At 38.5% G+C, this 20751-nt stretch overlaps 1 protein-coding gene across 6 annotated transcripts in view; it reads left to right on the top strand.

The window, feature by feature from the left end:
* VPS50 (VPS50 subunit of EARP/GARPII complex) overlaps positions 1–20751 on the top strand; it is a 198629-nt gene that overhangs the window by 141131 nt on the left and 36747 nt on the right. For 4 of the 6 annotated variants that reach the window (XM_048838154.2, XM_048838152.2, XM_048838158.2 and 1 more), the window contains 3 exons: positions 1695–1816; positions 2699–2755; positions 6086–6166. In XM_048838154.2, coding sequence (XP_048694111.1) covers positions 1695–1816; positions 2699–2755; positions 6086–6166 — 260 coding nt within the window. The remainder of the gene's footprint in view (positions 1–1694; positions 1817–2698; positions 2756–6085; positions 6167–20751) is intronic. The other 2 variants (XM_048838153.2, XM_048838156.2) reach the window with 2 other exon arrangements.

Raw genomic sequence — 20751 nt, 5'->3', positions numbered from 1 at the left:
ATCATCACAAAAAGTGTGATGTGGATAGAACAGTTTCACAACATCTAGGAATAAAATTAATATGCTTGAGTAGCGTGTAAGCCATTTGAAGCAAGGCTTTCATATATTAACTCTTCCTTTATGTCCCAGTTATAGGTAATAGGTGTGATTCTGTGCTAGCACAAAACTTGCAGTGCAAGAGAAGCAGAGGGGCTAGGATGGCTTTAAGCCATTTTTGAGCCTTTCTGATCTTGGGCTGCTCCAGAGACTGGAGAGGCTCCTGGAACAACTTGGACAGCATTGGGATTGCCCTCTGAGGGCAGTGGAGTACAATCCATAATCTCCACAGTGCTGCAGTGCTGCCCCCAATATGCCCCTCACACCTTCTGGCACATACCTTATGCCCAGGCTTGCAAGTGGATCCTTGGAACGCAGTCTGGGAAGGCCTTATAGCTGTTTCTCATAATGCCAGCGCCAGCGGTACCTTCCCTCGACGGGAGATTTTAGAGTCTCTTTGCACCATTCAGTTGCATAATGACTTCAAGAACAGTAGCTAATATGCTGCATGCTACTGTGTTAATTTTTGGCATGTAACCCGAGTTACCATAGTTTTATCATTTGAAAAGTCTCCTTCCAGTAAAAATGTTCTATTTTTAGTGGTATATTAAGCATCATTGCCAATACTGGAACATTTTCTAGCAATAATTCTCAAAATAAAGCTGAGATACTGGAGCTAGCTTAGAGGGCTGTAGGTATTCTGGTGGCTTGTAGAATATTTTTAATATAAACATCCTGATGCAGGGCTCTGGGTCCAGGATTTGATTAAACATCCAGAAGTACAGGGGGGTGATCATTTGAATCCATGAAGATACTTCTACAAGGCCCCAGAGCCCTTCATCCTCTCCTAACACCTGCTTGCTTTAGAAGCTTTCCCTATCTGTGATAGTTATCTTGTTGGGGAAGAAACTTAGTGGCTTGCTACCACCTGTGGTGTGGTTAGTGGGAGCAGGGCAGGCCTGGTGTCTTCAAGGGACATCTTTTTATGGTCTATCATCAGACATTTCTCACTGCTGTCTCCATCCACCACTCCTCTCCAAATTAAGAGTTTCAGTTCTGTCCCTCATCCCTAGACTCTCTGCCCTCTGAATATAGTGGCATCCTTCCCCCAAGCCCTGCGGGGGGATAGGCTATCTGTTGATATAGCACATGTTCTGGGGTTGAGCTCAGGCTGCTCTGCAGCCATGTCATGGGGTGTGGACTAATGTGAGAAATAAAGAAGGGCAGAATGAGTGTTGATTTTTGTTTTATGTATTCTATGCATTGGTCAATATGATTTCTGTAGCATTTTTAAAAACTGTATATCATATACCTGGAGCCTGTGACTTCAAGTGATTTTCAGAAATTAAAAAATAAGTTTGCCTGATATTGTGTGGTCAAATGTATATAATGTAAACGGCTAGCATACTATGCAAAAAACCTGAAACCCTTAAACATCTAGTTTTCAGAAAATTCTATGGCGCTTAGTTTATATCAGTTGTCATATCTAGCCTCTTTTTAAACTTCCATGTCCCTGAAATCTCACTAGATTGATGTCTTAAAACTCAAGGTTAAAAAATATGTAGATTTGCAAAAGCTAGTTTTGAATTAACCAAGCATTCCAATGTCTGTATACCACTTCTGCTAGGAAAACTGAACTTTTGTATTTTATCTTCAAGGGAAATACATGCAGATGATGAACATTTTGAAACCAATTGCATTTGATGTGATTCACTTCATGTCCCAGCTGTTTGATTACTATCTGTATGCAGTGTATACGTTTTTTGGCCGAAATGACACGGTAGGTAGAAATTATTATTCCTTTAGAGCACATTAGTGTATGTGGTACTGTACAGAAAAGACTTCTACATCAAGAAGACTGAGTGTATGATCTATCAGAAGGGGCAGCAGTAATAGACTGGGGTTGGATGCATGAATGAGAACAGGCTAGTAAGAACAACTAAAAAGAGAAATGGCCTTAAAAGTATTATCATCACGAGGAGTGTTGATCATTTTATATTTCTCTGTCTGGAGGAGGAGAGGGAGGAAGCTGGGTGCAGAGAAAGGGTGAGACTGTTCCAGATATAGAAGTTTGCACAGAAAAAGGCACGCGGTCATGCATGGCAAAAGGAAGCGACATAAAGATTAAAGGGGAGTGGGGACAACATGGTATGCATGGGGTGGGTGGGGGGAGAGAGGCAAGCTGTGAAAATGGCTAACTCAGAGCTATGTGTTGCTTTTCAGATCTTGTGCTCCTGTAGCTAACGTAGTCTAATAATGAAATCCATTTCTGTTCACATTTGATGTATAATTTAAGTGTCTTTTAGTTTAAGAAGTAAATACGCATCCACAATGTCTGTAAAGAGCTACATCAACTCTTCACAGATTGTCATAGAACAGCATGTATGAAACCTATATTTTTTTTAAAAATGAAAACAATAATTCCATGAACAATTTCAGGGCTCTAAATCGTTATATGCTGGCAAATAGTTGATGGAGTCACACATTCTCAACAGCTTGTTCTCTTTGGTTGGAGAAGTATATTTGGTATTTGTTTGTGTATGGAGGATGGGCGGTAAATATTTTTTAAAGGTAATTGAATTCCTTTGGCTTAATCAACTGTTCTGATATTCTTTTATTGTGTTACATGTACTTTTTGCACCTCCTGTTTTGTGTTTTAAAGCCTGTACAGAGTTCTTCACTTCCCACATCTAGCAGGGAACAGTACAGTGCTAGGCAGGTAAACATTATAGCAGATGGGTAAAATTGTGTTGTTACTGTAGTGTGCCTAATTGTTGTTTGATAAACTTTTTCCTTGGAAACATACTGCTTACAAAGGGCCTATAAATTTAAAAAACCCTCTTGTAATGCTGCCATGATGTCCTAAACCTCATGTACTTTTTTTTTTTTTTTTACAATTCTTTAAGGAGTAGAGATGGGTAGTGGTATGTGATTTAGACTAGTAACTGTCATTCTTGTTAAAACACATGCCACTGTGGTTCTTATTAGAAGTATGCTGATAATGTGACTGCTTTGAGTGGTCTAAATTCATTGTGAATCTTGTTTCGACACTTCATGTTTGTTAGAGCACATATCTGAATGACTAGGAAGGCAAAATGCACATGCAGTAAATTAGTCAGAGAGAAACTGGTGTTTAAACTCTCCGAACAGTGTGCTGACTCTAGATACATTATGTCCAGTCATTTGTGATTTTCATAACTCAGAGTGTTTCTATTATTATTTAATTATATATCTATATTATGGGAAAGTTATCTCATGTGCTGAGCACCTGGCATTATCCACTGAGAGGGGCAGAATACCATTTCAAATACCATTTTTCACACTTTTCTCTTTTTCCGCATGCACATTAAATCGGTTTTTCCTCACCTTTCTGTAAAATCATGGCACAACCTGATGCACTAGAACCTCAGTAATGACTTGTGAATTAATGAATTTTACTAAGTAACGATTAAGTGAACACACACAGGCATACATCCCAAAATAAACTGTTAATGCATTTTGTTAGTTATAGATTAGTTTTAATTGATAGTAATATAGATAGTATAACAGCAGTAAACTATAGCAGTAAATGTAGTATGTGTTTCATAAAATTTGTGTGCTTGGGTCTTGCTCAAGCCTGTTGACTTCAGTGAGTGACTTCAGCATTTGTTCTAGTGAAATCTTAGAGCCTTAATAAACATCTGCTATTTAATTATTACTGAGAGTTGGGGAGAAACCAATCATTTTTGTGCAGACAAGTAAGCTTAGCGAAGTGCTGATTAGCGAAGTTTGACTATAAGTCCCTTGGCACTCTGCTTTTTTTCCATCGCTTATCAATTACTAAGTCATCAGTAATTTGTGGAAATAATGTATCCACTGTCTGGCATACATGGTTTGTAAAAATTCCCATGAAGGTGCAGGCCATGTGCAAAACAATTGAATACTGATATAATATGCTCTACCTGATGAATTCACCATGGTCCTATCCTTGATGACTGCTCATCTCATGTTCCCTATAGAAGTATGTATATACACTCTACAGATCTCTGGATATTTTTTCCCTTTGATTTACAACTGGTCATCCCTTGCATAGAAATCCAATAGTCTTTTGAAGGGAAAAAAGGCAGAGACTTTAATACATCGTAACATTTTTGTTCGTAGAGATTTATTTAAAATTGCACGCACCTTTATTTGTCTGAATTTGTTGATGTACTTACTATTTTAACTGATAAGTTGTCAGTCTTTTCAAAAACATCTACAATCAATAAATTCTTAATTTGTCAAGAAGCTTACAGTATAATTTGGAAGAAAAGGGATAAGCAAAATACTAAGTATGTACTAGGGAAATTCTGATGCTGGACAAAGTTTTTATAAGCGAACAAAGGAAAACATGTTTGTGCCTCCTTTTCTTTGTGGTAGCATAATTTTTTTTAAAGAAAAAACAAACTGTTTTCTTTCTGCTTGCTTGTTTTTACCTTAGATATGTGAATAATATCAAGTCTTGACTGCTCTGTTCTTGTTGGGGGACCCTGGATCTGGAGCCAGAGCTTTCTCAGTCCTCTCTTAGAGGAGGACTATGGCGTTTCTCTCAAAGAAGTATTTTTTCCCGATTGGCAGTTAAGCAGATGTTTAACAAAAACAAAGAAAGAATATTAGCCTTCGATTTATGTTGTTTCTCTTGTTCTTCCATCCTCCAGCAACATCAAGAAAGCTAAGATTTGATATTTCTAAAGTAAAAATCAAGCAGAAAAATATTTTATTTATTTATTTTTTAAATGGGGGCTGCCACTATTCACCATGAAGAAGCAATAAAGGGTGAGAACACTCTTGCTATATAATTCTCCTTTAAAATGCAGTGTAGGTGGTAAATGAGTAAAATTTGTGTAAAAATTATTTTGATTTGTGGAAACCACTTGAACATTGCTGATCATTTCTGACCCAGATGCAGTCTGGGAAAAGCTTTATAGTATTGAACCCAACACAGTGGACAGCAGTGTCTAAACATTGTTCAGAAAATTATTTTTCTGGTGTGAAACACATACCAGTACCATATCTTGGTACTTCTAGATCATGTGGACCCTGGATGTAAATGTATGTTTTGTAGTTTTTCCATCTCCATTGTAATTTCATCTGGTTGAGCTGTTCTGTTTGGTAATATGTTTCTCTTCCGGAGTGAAAATTAAGCTATGCTAATCTAAACATGTTGGGCCAGATCCTCAGCTGGAGCAAATATTGCAGTTACATTGAAGTTAGTAGAGCTATTCTGACTTAGACCAGCAGACGATCTGATCCATAGAACTATGGGCCCTGTGCAGAGCATGAAGATGACACATTTCCTAGCTTGATCATAATAAATGTTCAGTAATAAAATAGGTTTCAGAGTAGCAGCCGTGTTAGTCTGTATTCGCAAAAAGATGAAGTGAGCTGTAGCTCACGAAAGCTTATGCTCAAATAAATTGGTTAGTCTCTAAGGTGCCACAAGTACTCCTTTTCTTTTAGTAATAAAAATGACTTTCATAAAGATTGATAGAAAATAATTATACAACTGAAAGTTGATATTAAACAAGTGATTATGGAAGATAATGTAGTTTGTGAAAAGTAAATAAACATGATCATTCTACATTGCGATGTATTAATTTCTCAGGCAGCATACTATGATGTGCCATTGTGTGATGTCTCTCTCTTGCTTGTCTGTGGGAACAAAAAGTCATTGTTTCCTATGCCTGCAGTCATTCTATAGCATATAGTCATTTTAAAACAATCCAAGAGAATATTCTGGCAAGTATCCCCCTGACAAAGTGGATAATCGTTTGTCAGTTTGAATTGTATATGGTCATCTTTGTGAACTGAGCACAGTTCATTCTTTACATCAATGTAATGTTGGGTGCAGTGATCTTCTGCATGTTTCTTCTTTTCATTTTGGTTTTGTTGCAATTATGTGCTGAAACTATACGTAAGTATATTATATTGAACAAAACGTGAACTTTTTGTTGGTTCTGTTAGTCACTAAACTAAAACTCAAAATTTTGTCCTTGCCTATGATTACTTAGAATATTGGGGTTTTTTTCAGTTTGAATCAACAGGACTGGGTCTTAGTAGTAGCAGACTGCGCACTACACTAAACAGGATACAGGAGAGCCTGATTGATCTGGTAAGAAACTGGAATTTGTTAATGTTTGTTGAAATTAAGGAGGCATATTGTAAAAAGTATGGCAGTTAGTATATAATATGGTTCATTAATTTTACCTTTCCCCACACTCTGTTTATGATAAGAATATCGTAATAGATTTCCTGCAGTTGTAGGTGAGTTTTTGTTCAAAATCACTTTGCATATATCTACAAAACTAATATGAAACTCCCAGATTCTTCCTTAATTTAATTATGCTTCAGTAATAACTTTTAACATTTGTTACCATTAAAACTTGTGTTTAAAGCTCATTCTTCTTGTTTACGTCTAATGAAATTGGAGAATGGAGGCTATGATGTTTTTAAACTGATACCCAGCATCCTACTTACAAAGTTCATTGCTAAAAATCTTGTAGAAGAATAGCAAGATCATGGTTTGTTGTAGAATTTACCTACAACAAAAGGAGACTGGGAGATGGTAATGGCATGGTAAGTACTTTATTAAATCACTCAAATGGTAATTCATCCTGTCTAAAGTTTAGACTTTAAACTGATTGTTTTCTTTAATCCCCATCACCATTTCTAATGCACTTACTGTTCTAAGAGGTTTTTACATAAAGTAATGGCAAGCTTTCTAAATGTTCACACAGTTAAATCCCTGAGAAAAGTATGTACATCTGTGATAGCAGCTTAACAGATTTTTTTCAGTGGTATAACTTTTAAATGACAGCTTAGTCTTGAGGAAAAAAGATATATAATTAATTTCTCACAACTTACATATTGTCACTTTTCCTGCCATACATGTGACAACATAGATGCCATGAGTCATTTTAACATTTGTTTTTCATGAAAAAGGGTAAATAAATACCATATTTGCATTAGACTGGCAGTGGATTACACTTTGTAGTACTCTGAGGGAGTAGCAAATATGAGAAGTTTTGCCTTTTATGTAGGTGATTAAATGTTAGGGTTGTGCAATGCAACTGGAGAGCAAAAAACATAGAAATGTAGCAAAGGAGTGAAGAATCGTGCTTTTAGGAGGGTCAATCCATCCTCATCATCGTATCCACTCATTATACTGCACACCTGAACATAGCCATTATATAAACAACATAGCCTCATATCTCAATGTCTGTACTTGACCCGTTAACCTTTTACCCCCAATCGGGGATATTGCAGATTATGTATTCCTTATGCTGAACTTCGCACCACTTGATAATCTGTACATTATTCCCTGATAACCAGAAACTTCCAAACTTAAACTCTGTACCGTTCACTTTTTTTAAACATCATCTTAATAAAGTTTATAAACCTTTTATTTCCTTCTACTTTGAAATGTAAACACTTGAGGCATGACACTGAAATAATTTCCTACAACTTCTGTCTTAAATGGTTTGTATTGTAACATACCCAAAAATTCAGTTTTACTATTTTGTAAAGCCACAATTTTCCAGAGACACACATGACCTAACTGCACATTTAGCAGTGGGGGCCGTTGTCTGGCTAGTTGGAAAAGGTGTGTGCCCCTTTAAGGAGAGCCGGGGAGTGACTTTTTGCTGAAGTGGCAGACCAGGTCAGTGTGGGGATGCTGATCCATCCCCCTGCAGGTGACTGGAAGAGACTGGGGACTATATATTGCCAGTGCAGGAAAAGTCCTTTTTTACCTGGGCCAGGCAGAGCAACTCTCACCCTCCCGTCCATGGAAGCAGTGAAATACTGGGTTTGGTCAGGAACCGCTGCATGCACTACGCTAGTTGCTCCTTTCTTTGGGGCTGAGAAGGAATTTTTCCCTCACCGCCAGATAGGCCAAGGTTAAATAGGGTGGGTCACCTTTTTCTGGAGCTGGTTCAGGGGGCTTAGTTGGGCAAACATGAAACGGGAGTTAGGCTATGATGTCCCAACTCATAGTGTAAACATGGGGCAGATGTCCAGTGCCCCATAGGGAAGGGGTACAGTGATTAGATAAAGTGGATTGGTAAATGATTTAAAGGACGTGTTATTTAAAAGAGTGGAAATGGGGGGAAGCGTTTGGGGCTCCTATGACTGGTTCAGCAGAAAGCCATCCCAGCCCTCCTTTTACCCCTTCCCCCCCCGAACCCTCATTCAAAGTGCGAGGATGGTATGGTCCCGCAGGTTCTCTGAGGACCAGGATGGGTAAGGGGGAGGGCTGACAGAAGCCCCTAGCTATGTATTGAAATGATTATGGAATTATCTGCACTGTATACTTTTATCTGCCCAGTACTCCCAGACATTTAAGAATAAAGTTGGTTTGATTAAACCAAATCCAGTGTTGCCTGTTCTCTTTCCAGCACAGCCAGACGATGGGAGATAGATGTCCAACTGTCATTGACTTTCATTAGGAGTGGGGCCTTTTGTGCCTTTGAAACCCCCTCCGTATGTTGTTAGAGACACAACTAAGTGACTAAGGCCGTAAATCACTGTTTCATGAGAGATTGTTTAAAAAGCAATATTTATATGGTACCCGTGGTGGCTTTTTGTTCATTTGCTGCCGAACGAGTAGCGGGAGCACAAATTAACTAATAACCCCAAATCCCAGCACTGTACTGATATCTGTGATGATAATACAGTACGAAAATATGGTTGAACATTAAAAATAAATCATGGACTCTTGTTTCCGAGGAAATGGAAGGGGGAAAACAGTGTTTCTGAAGTGAAGTAAGAAATGTGTAGAGAAAAATTTTTAAGTTTAAGCGAATAGCAGACAAATCAGTAAAACAGAACACTTCAGAAATAAAATGGTCCTGAATGTGTGTGTTTATTATTATTAAGTCATAGCTCCTGACTGTTTTTCTTCATGTTGTTTTTCTTTTTATATGTAATAGGTTTATGGGCAAACCCATCCCAAGTGCATAGAGTAAATAGCTGGACCCTCCCCCCCCCGCCCCCCTCTCCAAGTTATAGATAATGCTCATATCAGGTGAAATTTACTCTAAGTACCAAGTAAGACGTAAAATTGTCTCATATGCCATGTTCCTCAAGAAGTATCTGAGAACCTAGGAATCTTAGGTTCCTAGTTCCTAATGACTTGCAATAACCAGAAGATGTGAGATGAGTCATGTTAGTATCTTGCAAACCTTCCAGTATAAAGTCTTATGCAGGTAAATTGAAATGATTTTTCTAGTTGGGCTAGCAGAAGGAAAGTGTTTTCTGCTTCTTCCCTGTTCTTACTAATTCTTGATTATTTGTGGAATTGAAGTATGATGGTCTTTCTTTTGTCAATGAAGGTGTCTGTCATGTTTATATTTGACCTATCGGGACCCTTTTCAATGTTCTTCTCTTTACACAGCCTATTGTAACATACTTCCTGAAAATATTCTTGCTTACATTTCCTCCTATTTGTATTTTAGTGGAATCTTAGGGTTTGAATCTGGTTCTTATTGGGCTCTTCACATGTTGGGAATTCTGTCCTTTGCGTTGTCTTCCATTAAAAGTAACATTCTTCGTGGTTGTCATTTCTGCCAGGAAGGTGATTGCAACCCCAGATAGCAGATCCTCCCGATACTGATTTTTCATAAAGAAAGCCATATTCCATCCTTATCCTAGTTTTTGATCACGATTGTCAGATTTCCATCTTAAACGAGAACTTGGTATGTTACTAAATTCTCTCAGCCTCCTCTGAAGGCTGGACTCTGTTGTCTGGATTTCAGAAGCCTTGAGCTATTTAGATAGGTCTAAGCCTTTTGGAAAGTCCTAAAGGCTGAATATTGCCTTTGTTTCCCCCTTGGACTTCCCCAATCTTTGCTCCAAGGCTCAAGTAAGGCCTGTTTACTAACTACTTATGACCAGGCTGAGGAGTGAACATTTGGAAGATTCACTAAAGCAAGAGTTGTCTCAATAGCTTTTCTTTGGACCACATCAGCTTCTGAAATTCATAAGCTGCCTGTTGTGGAGTTCAGTTAATACTTCCATGAAGCATTACCTCCTTTTGACTGGCAGTCTAGGTCAGATGCCTGTGCAGGGTAATAGTACTTCCGTCTTTATTCAGTTGAGTCCTCCTGCAGCTGTGTACTACTTGCAAATCTTCTTCAGTGGGAATCTGCAGTGGTAATTTCATGATGGAGGCAGGAAGGTTACCTACAAATAATTGTAGTTCTCCTTATGCATGTGTGGATTCTTGCTGAACCTCCCTACTTTCCCATTTCTTCAGGCATCTTAAGCTACCAGGTGTGTCCCTCAAAAAAACCCTGATAAGAATCTGTCTCAGCCTCTCAGAATCATTACATCAACAACAAATGAGTTTAAACGGAGGTATGAAGGGGCTTAACCAAACCCTTGAGGAAGTTCATCACCTGAAACAAGATCCTAATAGCTAAAGCTAAAACTAGAATTGGGGTGCTGGAATATGAGAACTATGTCTCACTGGGAAACTGAGTAAAGTAATTTGAGAAATGACTCAGTTCAATATTAGCATTCTTGGAGTGAGCTAAATGAGATGGACAATTCTATTCATATAATATCAGAGTACTCTATTCAGGAAGGCAAGATGATACCCCATATAGAGGGAGTTGGAGTACTCCTCAGCAAAAAGGCAACACAAGATCTACAGGAATGGAAACCAGTTGACTCACGAATTATACTAATATAACTATCATACAGTGTTATGTACCTACCAATGACCATGATGAACAAGTAAAGGATGCATTCTACAGCAAGTTGCAAGATGTACTTGTGATGCTGGTAAACCATGTGCCAGCTGTTGCCAAGGCTATAGGTGTCTGCTGAGCACTGACAAATTCATAGGTGGAAACCAGACCAGTTCACCAGTATGTTAATATTGTTTAAAATAGGTGTTAGACTTGTAAAGATGTGTTCAGTGTTTAGACTCTATAAAATGCTTGTAAGTTGCTGCGTGCATTAATCTTGCTTGCAATGTCTATACCCCATGCTGTAAGATAATATGTAGGTTTTGCTTTATAATTGTAAAAATGCCTGATCTGAACTTGTGAACCTAGACAGCAAGAGTGGTAATCAAAAAGGACTATCAAAACTGAATGGGCTATTTTAGGACAAAAGCTCAGTTGATTGCCCTATCTGCCGAGGAAGAACTTATGTCCAGGAGCACTTGTCCAATCGGTTTGAACTCTGGGGGAAGGGCATATAAAGATGCTCACAAGAAGAAATAGTTCTCTTTGCTTTTTGGACTCTTACAAGGGCTGGAGCTGAGAAACAAAAACGGAGATATCCAGGGTCAACCTGGATTTGCCCTAAAAGACATTCAGTGGACAGACTACTATATCTCTGTCACCTTTTTGGAACCATACACTGTAACACATTTGTGCTTATATGTTGCCTGTTTTAACGTGTAAATAACTCTCATTTCTTTTTCCTAATTAATAAATCCTTGGTTTATGATTGGATTGGCAACCAGTGATGTTTTTGGTGTGAGATTTAAGGTACAGATTGACCTCTGGTAAGTGACTGGTCTCTTAGAACTAGAAGCAACCTGAATATTTTGTGATTTTTGGTGTAAGTGACCATTTATCACTAAGTGTAGTTTGCTTGTGTTTGACAGGGGACTGTCTGTGACTCCATGGTAAGAGTGTTACAGTGATCCAGGAGTTCACATTTGTTACTGGATTGATGAAATGTAGTTATAGAACATGCTATCAGTTTTGGGTGTCTGCCCTGCTTTTAGACAGTGTACCCTAAGGTTGGCACTCACTGTCATGAACCACTGCAGAGAGCATGACAGTACTAAATCAGACGCATGCTTATGATGTCATTCTGTTTATGGATGATGTGAATGAAACACTGGTGAAACACTGGAATGCGTTACCTAGGGAGGTGGTAGAATCTCCTTCCTTAGAGGTTTTTAAGGTCAGGCTTGACAAAGCCCTGGCTGGGATGATTTAACTGGGAATTGGTCCTGCTTTGAGCAGGGGGTTGGACTAGATGACCTTCTGGGGTCCCTTCCAACCCTTATATTCTATGATTCTATGATTCTATGAATGCACAAGTTCATAGTGACAACCTCAGCTACGAGCATTTCATGGTTAAACGTGGAATTGGGGGGTGAGCAGATTGAGGTGATAGATTTACTAAATTGTGTAGTATGTATAACCTGTGCACGCAGGGAGTAAAACACTTTTTTCCCTTCTTGGAAGAAAGAAACTAACATGGCAATCAAATGATGGAAATCACTTAGAAACAATTGGGTCACATTGCCATCAGCAGATGGTGGAGAAGATCAATGCTGGTTACACAGTCGCCTACAATTGCTGTTACAGAAAGTGACCGCTATCATGTCAGAACAGTTTAAAAAAAAAACAAACTATAAGAAAAGAGATGGTATTTGATGTGAAGAAACTGTCTGACCTCGGAATGAGAGAGGATTTTAAAATCAAGCTCTCAAATGGATTCCAAGAACTATGAGTAATGAATGATTATATAGAATAACAAAGAGCTCACTTTAGATATGTTTATTGGGAAGCTGCCAAAATTTCACTCGGACCAAGAAGATCAAGGAAAGAAGAGAGGATACAGCCAAGCACATGAAAGTTGATTCAAGAAAGAAAAGCTTTAAAAATGAGGCAAGCATAGGTCAATGATGCTGCAACAGGAAGACATAGAAAAAAATAATTAAGTTGGATCAGAAAGAATGGCTTGACAAAAAAGTGACAGAAGATGAAAAAGCATGAGTCAGGCAATTCTCGGGTATGTAAGCAATTATCATCATGGTTCCAGAGTCACAATGGTATTGTAAAAACAAAAGATGGAAGATTGTTAGCAATGGAAGCAGAACAGAAGGAACAGTGGTGAGAAGATTTTAATGAAGTACTCAATGAACCAGAGCCAACAATTCCAATTGATAGATACAAAGAAGAAGGTGCACAATTAAAGATTTCACGGGTAGAAATGTCAGAAGCAGAAATAGAAGAAACAATTAAGCAGCTAAAAGAACAGCAAAGCACCTGGTCAAGATAAGATCACTGCTGAAATGTTTAAAACTGAAAGAGGTAGTACATGAAATACATACATTTTCATACACTTTGTAATATAGTTTGCAAGAAAGATTTCTATTCACAGGAGTGGAAGACAGCTGTGATCTGTAAATTACCAAAAAAAAAGCCCACCCCACTGGTGTGCAACCGTTGGTGAGGAATAACACTACTTTCCATACCCAGAAAAGTGTTCTGTAGTGTACTATTGAACAGAATCAAGCTGGTTAGAGAAGAAAAACTGTGTACTGAGCCAGCAGGCTTTAGCCTGAAAAGATCATGTATAAATCATATCTTTACCCTCTTTCAATCAGAGAAGATTAGTTTTGAATTATAGATTTCAGATTGTTGTCAAGGTTCCTTCCCTATTCTGAACTCTAGGGTACAGATATGGGGACCTGCATGAAAACCCCCCTAAGCTTATTTTTACCAGCTTAGGTTAAAACTTCCCCAAGGTACAAACTATTTTACCTTTTGGCCTTGGACTTTCTTGCTGCCACCACCAAGCATCTAACAAATATATAACAGGGAAAGAGCCCGTTTGGAAACGTCTTTCCCCCAAAAATCCTCCCCAAACCCTACATCCCCTTTCTTGGGGAAGGCTTGATAAAAATCCTCACCAATTTACATAGGTGAACACAGACCCAAACCCTTAGATCTTAAGAACTATGAAAAAGCAATCAGGTTCTTAAACGAAGAATTTTAATAGAAGAAAAAGTAAAAAGAATCACCTCCGTAAAATCAGGATGGTAAATACCTTACAGGGTAATCAGATTCAAAACATAGAGAATCCCTCTAGAGACAAAAACAGGAACATACATTCCATTCAGCACAGCTTATTTTATCAGCCATTTAAACAAAACAGAATCTAACGCATATCTAGTTAGATTACTTACTAAGTTCTAAGACTCCATTCCTTCTCTGTTCCCGGCAAAAGCATCAGACAGACAGAGAGAACCTTTGTTTCTCCCCCTCTCCAGCTTTGAAAGTATCTTGTCTCCTCATTGGTCATTTTGGTCAGGTGCCAGCGAGGTTATCTTAACTTCTTAACCCTTTACAGGTGAAAGAGTTTTTCCTCTGGCCAGGAGGGATTTTAAAGGTGTTTACCTTTCCCTTTATATTTATGACAATTGTATTTATAGTCCCTGTGAAAGATGTGTTAATGGCTAAGATGCTGTGTGAAAGCTCAAAATGCTGTGTTAGGACAGTGAAGAGACTGACTGGTTTGATACCATTACTGGAATGCAGCAGTGCTGCATTTGATCACCTCTCCTTTTCTGCATTGTGATAGATCATGTGATGCTAAAAGCAGCAATAAAGGAAGATGTAGGAATTATGTGGAGTAGAAGAAAACTTAAGATCTTGACTTTGCAGATGACTTTTTGTGGGACACAGATGATGATGCTATGGAAAAGACCACTACCAACGTCAGATGTGAGGCTGCCAAAGTAGGATTACGAATCAGCCAAAAGAAAATGAAAGTTATGATCATTTTAAAGAGATGTCAGCAATGATGATGCATATATGATTGTTTCAGAGTAACAGCTGTGTTAGTCTGTATTCGCAAAAAGAAAAGGAGTACTTGTGGCACCTTAGAGACTAACCAATTTATTTGAGCATAAGCTTTTGTGAGCTACAGCTCACTTCATCGGATGCATACTGTGGAAAGTGTAGACGATCTTATTATATACACACAAAGCATGAAAAAATACCTCCCCCCACCCCACTCTCCTGCTGCTAATAGCTTATCTAAAGTGACCACTCTCCTTACAATGTGTATGATAATCAAGTTGAGCCATTTCCAGCACAAATCCAGGTTTTCTCACCCCCCCCACCAAACTCACTCTCCTGCTGGTAATAGCTTATCCAAAGTGACCACTCTCCTTACATTGTGTATGATAATCAAGGTGGGCCATTTCCAGCACAAATCCAGGGTTTAACAAGAACGTCTCGGGGGGGGGGGGGTAGGAAAAAACAAGGGGAAATAGGGTACCTTGCATAATGACTAAGCCACTCCCAGTCTCTATTCAAGCCTAAGTTAAGCTTATGCTCAAATAAATTGGTTAGTCTCTAAGGTGCCACAAGTACTCCTTTTATTTTTGCATATATGATTGATAGTGAAGAATACACGTGGTTAATGAGTTTGTATATGTTGGAAGCACAAATAGTGCTGATTGTCAACACCATGAGGAGGTGAAAGCAAAAAATGAGGAGGCAAGTAGAATCTTTTGAGACTGGCAAATATTTAGAGAAATAAGGAGATTCACACAAGAGCTAAGACCAAGTTATACAATGCCGTTGTTAAATCCACACGGATATATACTTCTGAAACTTGGCAAATTCTAGAAACTTAATGGTAAACTTAATGCATTCCACTTGAGATGCTTGCAAAGGATACTTGGTGCAAAGGATACTGGTGGGATAGTGCAAAGGATACTGTAACAATGTAGATGTGTTACAAGGACTGGCCAGCAGATTGTAGAGACAATGAATGATTGGAGAAAGAAAGTTGGAGTGGTGGGGATGTGTTGTCCAGATGTGTAAAAACTATTCCTAGACAACCCCTTGATTGGATATCGCCTGGTGGAAAGCTTGAAAAGAGGAGGACAGCAGATACAAGAAAGCATTTGAGAAAGATTTTCATTGTCATGGAAGCAAACTATAAAGGAGCAAGAAATATGGCATTAGATGAACGTGGAAAGGCTGGATTGCCTCATGTCACAACACACAAGAACATCTAATAAACGAAAACTTCTTTGAAGTGTGTTCAATAATTAATGTGGAGAGAAACTTAAGAGCAGTTAGGAGGTAGTCTGTCTTACAAGATCTGTTTGGAACGGTCTATTTAAGATATTTATATGGCTCCTATTACTGTTGTATCTCTTTTAGAGCACTCAGTCTTTTAATATATTTGTCACATCATCCCTGTAACATGTGAAGTACTGTTACCATTTCTCAGCTGGAGAGCTCCTGTGACAGAGCAGGGAATTGAACTTGGAATGTTATATCTTTGGTCAGTATATGCCTATCCACTGGTAAATCATATGGCTTTGGAGCAGTTTGTGGGGCCAGCCGGCCAAGTCAACCAATTTCCATGGTGTAGATCTGCAGAGGCAATTATTTAGACACTCGAGTTACTAGTAAGTAACTTCCCTATGTTGCTTGTTGAAGGAAGGTAGTTTTTTTGTTTACTTGGATTTTTGTAGGACATTGGTTCCCAAACTTCTTCCACCACTAGTGCAGGGAATGCCCCTGGCGGGCCGGGCCCGTTTGTTTACCTGCTGCGTCCGCAGATTTGGCCGATCGCGGCTCCCAGTGGCCACAGTTCGCTGCTCCAGGCCAATGGGAGCTGATGGAAGCAGCGCAGGCCAAGGGACGTACTGGCTGCTGCTTTCAGCAGCTCCCATTGGCCTGGAGCAGCGAACCGCGGCCACCGGGAGCAGCGAACCATGGCCACTGGGAGCCACGATCGGTTGAACCTGCAGACGCGGCAGGTAAACAAACCGGCCCGGCTCGCCAGGGGCTTTCCCTGCACAAGTGGCGGAACAAGTTCAGGAACCACTCTTCTAGGATATTGAAAATAGCTGCTGCTCTAATCAGTACCCTGCGCATTAATCTCATTTTCTAGACAAAGTGTCAAACTGTTTCATTAAAAAAAAAAAAAAATTGGGGACACTTTGTTCAAGAAAACAAAATGTTTCATCATGAAATAATGTAAAAGTAATATAAAATAATAAATGAAAACTTTCAAATTGAAATTATCAAACAATGTCAAAGTTTTGTCTACACTAAATTTTATTGAATCAAAAAATTTTCATTTGGAAATTGTTTTCACTAGAAATGTCAGAATCAATATGATTTTGTAAAAAATTTCAGTGTAGTTGAAACAGCATTTTCCGATTGAAAACTTAAGCACAGATGGAGATTTTCAAAAGTACCTAAGGGATTTAGAAACACAATCCCCCAATGATTTCAGGCACTTTTGAAACTCCCCTTATTGTCATACTTTGTTGCCTAATATCAATTTGATGAGATTTTTTTCTTGTAATACTTGCTTTGAATGTATCTTTATTTTTTCCTTATTTGTACTTTATAAGGCCAAGGCTCAAGAGATACTGTGTGGGTCCTGTCGGGGAACTTCAGTTGGCATTGAGGGCACTTAGCAATTTACAGGATTGTGCTTACATGCGCTTTTGGTGCTGCATTTTCCCTGTTTGACTTAACTAAAGGAGGTATTTTGAACTGTATTATAAATGTACCCAGTGTAGTTGTAGCCATGTCAGTCCCAGGATCTTAGAGAGACAAAGTGGGTGAAGTGATAAAAGATATTACTGATCTTTTTTTTTCCCCAAAAGAGCTACATCTTTCTAATGGCAGCACTAGAAATATTAGTATAGCATGATCTGAAATGAAAAAATTATTTTGATATTTAAATGATATAGTTAGGTTTGGTAAAATTCCAACACAATCTATAGCTTAGCAACACTATTTGTACGTACTTCACTTGCAGGAGCTAATGTGAAAGAGGTTGCTAGGAGCTCATATAGTGATTGGGTAATAAATTTTGTGTCTATAAATAAATACTTGCCATCTTTGTCTTAAGAAAATATTTGCAGACTTACAGATAAAGTCAATTGAAGTATATGTTTTAAAGTGGCTGACAGTGCAATTACATTCTGAAGAATAAAATAACTTTACTTCCTCAGTATTTTGGTTGACTGGCTTTGTGTCTGTCTCTGGGATCTTTAGACTCTCTCATATTTAACATGTCCTATAAAACCTTGGACAGCGTATACAAAGCTTCTATAGCTCCACCCTAAAGGATAACTTTAGTACATATCTGTGTATGCCATCTGGTGGGGAGCAATAATCCTTTACATTTATGAATTCCAGGGAGTCCTCGGACTTATGACACAGTTCGTTTCTCAGAATTGCATTGTAAATGGAAACTGCTTTTCCCATAGGAATCAATGGTATAAATGGGGGATTGGTTCCTGAAACACGGCTTGCTGCACTATTTTCACCACAATAACCCAGATTTTTGTACTAAATGAATTATAGATGACTAATGTAGCAACATCAATATATTTATTTGGTAAACAGCATTCAAACAAACATAAAATCACACATGTTTTGACCTTCTCTTAACGTCCATTTTTGTTTCAATATTAATTGTTTTGCATTTCTTAGAAGTGCACTGGATTTATGCTTTTCTGCCATTTAAAAAAATTTTTTAGAACCACAAAGAACAGCAACTAAGTGTCTTAAATCAGGCTGGGCAGATAGCCAGAGAGACAGGCAGCTGCGCAGAATGCCGGAAACATATTGTGCAGAATTGGGCTTGCTTTTTACAAAGTTGCTTGTAAATAACTTCGTGGTTGCGTTATAATGAATGGAACTGGAAGGGGGGTCCCTTGCAGTCACTTGTCTGTTTGGCTTCCATGGCCAGGGTAGCTTGTTGCTGGGTAGCCTTGCCGCTTGTTTTTGATTGGCTGAGCCCAGGGCTGGAGGACAATCAGTGACTGGCTGAGGCGCAGCATGTGATGTGTGCTGTTTTCCCTGCTGGCTTTTGTCATAAGGGCAAAACAAGCATCACTGGGGCGAAACGGGCAGTCAACTGAAAAACGTTGAAAGTGGCATCCGACGTAAGTCAGGCGTCATAAGTCTGAGGACTCCCTGTACATGCTTATTTAAGAACACTGGGTTTTAATCTATATCTATTGTGAGAAATGCTTAATCAGATTGTTCAACTTTCTATGCTTCAGATGTGCATGACACAGGCTCAAATTACCACAAATGGTAAAAATGATAGAGGAAGAGGCTTAAAAAGATGTAGCATTCTTTTTTGTTTATGTGTTGAAGTTTTCTATAACTTTTTCAAGAGTCAGTATTTCTGATGTCATTACTTAGAGTAAACCAGTGAAATAAAACCAGACTTGTTATGGGATCATTATAAAATTGAATCTACAATAATTGAAGTCTTATAATGAAGTGCAGTCAAGAAGCATGTATTATAGCATTTGGTACAGAGATAAATGTGGCACTGTCAAAAGTACTATATGTCAAGTTTTTTATTTCAGATGTCAGTTGAATCAAATGTTATAAGGTAGTGGTCTCATGCTGCCTACAATGAGTACGTTAAAAAGTAATCTACTACTGCACCCCTGAGGAAAATATTTAGAATGTTTACCAGAATCTGGTATTTCTACTGTTGTGATGATTAGCTGTCTTCTGATTATATCATTTTCAGGCACCAAGTAGTAAATCTTCTGGACTGGCAGACTTCCAAACTAAGAACTCTGTATGCTACTGCTAAACCCTGTTGAAGATGTAATCATACATCAAACCTTTCACCAGTGTTATAGGCTTGGAATTGGATTAGTATTCTGTTTTATATTTTAAATTAATTTTCTCCAATTTTTAGTTAGCGGTCACTTTATTTCTCACTAATCTTGCCTTCTGGAGTAGAATGAGGGCACTTAGAACAAGGGAACGTTATACAAAACTCAGTACACAAAAATAAAACTGACAAGTAAGGAGAATCGGTAGTTATCTTATTATAGTAAAATCTTACAGCAGATTAGATTTACTTTATAAGTATCCTTCAAGACTGTATGAGTGCATGATCAGCAATTTTTCCTGAACCTTGGAACTGAAGAACCATGACAATCAAGATAACCGCTGGGTATGCTGATACTTTTTTCCTACAAATTTCTTTAGACAAATTATGTATTTCAAGGAAATACTTCCCCTCCTAGTCTTTATATCTAATTAACCTTTGAAAATGTGTAGATCAGTAGTGGGCAACCCACAGGAATGGCGAACAGAGCTCTGGGGGGCCGTTCCTCCGGATAGTCAATGTCAGCAAAATGTCTCACGGCCCGCAATCAGATTACCCTGATGGGCTGCAGGTTGACCACCACTGGTAGATTAATACAATTAATCATAAATGTGACCCTTTAGAAGTAGCTTTGTATGGATCGCATTTCTTCATATTAGTCAGCAGAAAAGGCTGGTACAGCTGTGGTGCTAACAAGAGCACCGAAGGAAATGGAAAAAGTCCTGAGTTTTGAAGCAATTTAACCATTTCTCAAAGGCACTGGCTTGACAAACATCCACAAAACCGATGCCCCAATCACTGACTCGGTGAGAACTCCCTCCCATCCCATCATCTATTGGTTCCCACATCCTCAGGAGCCGAAGACTTGGGGAATAAGTGTATAGTTTAGTCTTCATATACATTCAGTCCTCAGGCCATGCAGCCCACAACAAGGGTGTAATTTTGTAGTAGTAAAGATAAGAATATCAGTCCAGTGATGCCATCAAGTCATCTTATGTAAGTACCCAGCATCCTGTAAGTTGTGACTTATGATTACTGATGATCTAGAGAGGAAACTTCCAATTCCAGTTCCCTACCTCATCAGATACCCAAACAGCTTCTTTATGATCTGCACAGTTTAATCAACAGTGGCTTGATTGTTGCCTAATATTGTTGATGCCAGTATTGTACTTGCAAATGACTTAAGATTGAGCTGTTTGAGGAAACTATACATAACAAAATACTTATATTTCATTACAGACCTATTTGTTCATGTACACCATCAGATATTTTAAGAATTAATATTGTTTGATCTGCATTTTCTGTAAATCA

Source organism: Caretta caretta, chromosome 2 (genome assembly GCF_965140235.1).
Source record: "Caretta caretta isolate rCarCar2 chromosome 2, rCarCar1.hap1, whole genome shotgun sequence".
In the NCBI taxonomy this organism is placed as follows: domain Eukaryota; kingdom Metazoa; phylum Chordata; order Testudines; family Cheloniidae; genus Caretta; species Caretta caretta.
This window is presented reverse-complemented; position numbering and strand designations above follow the sequence as displayed.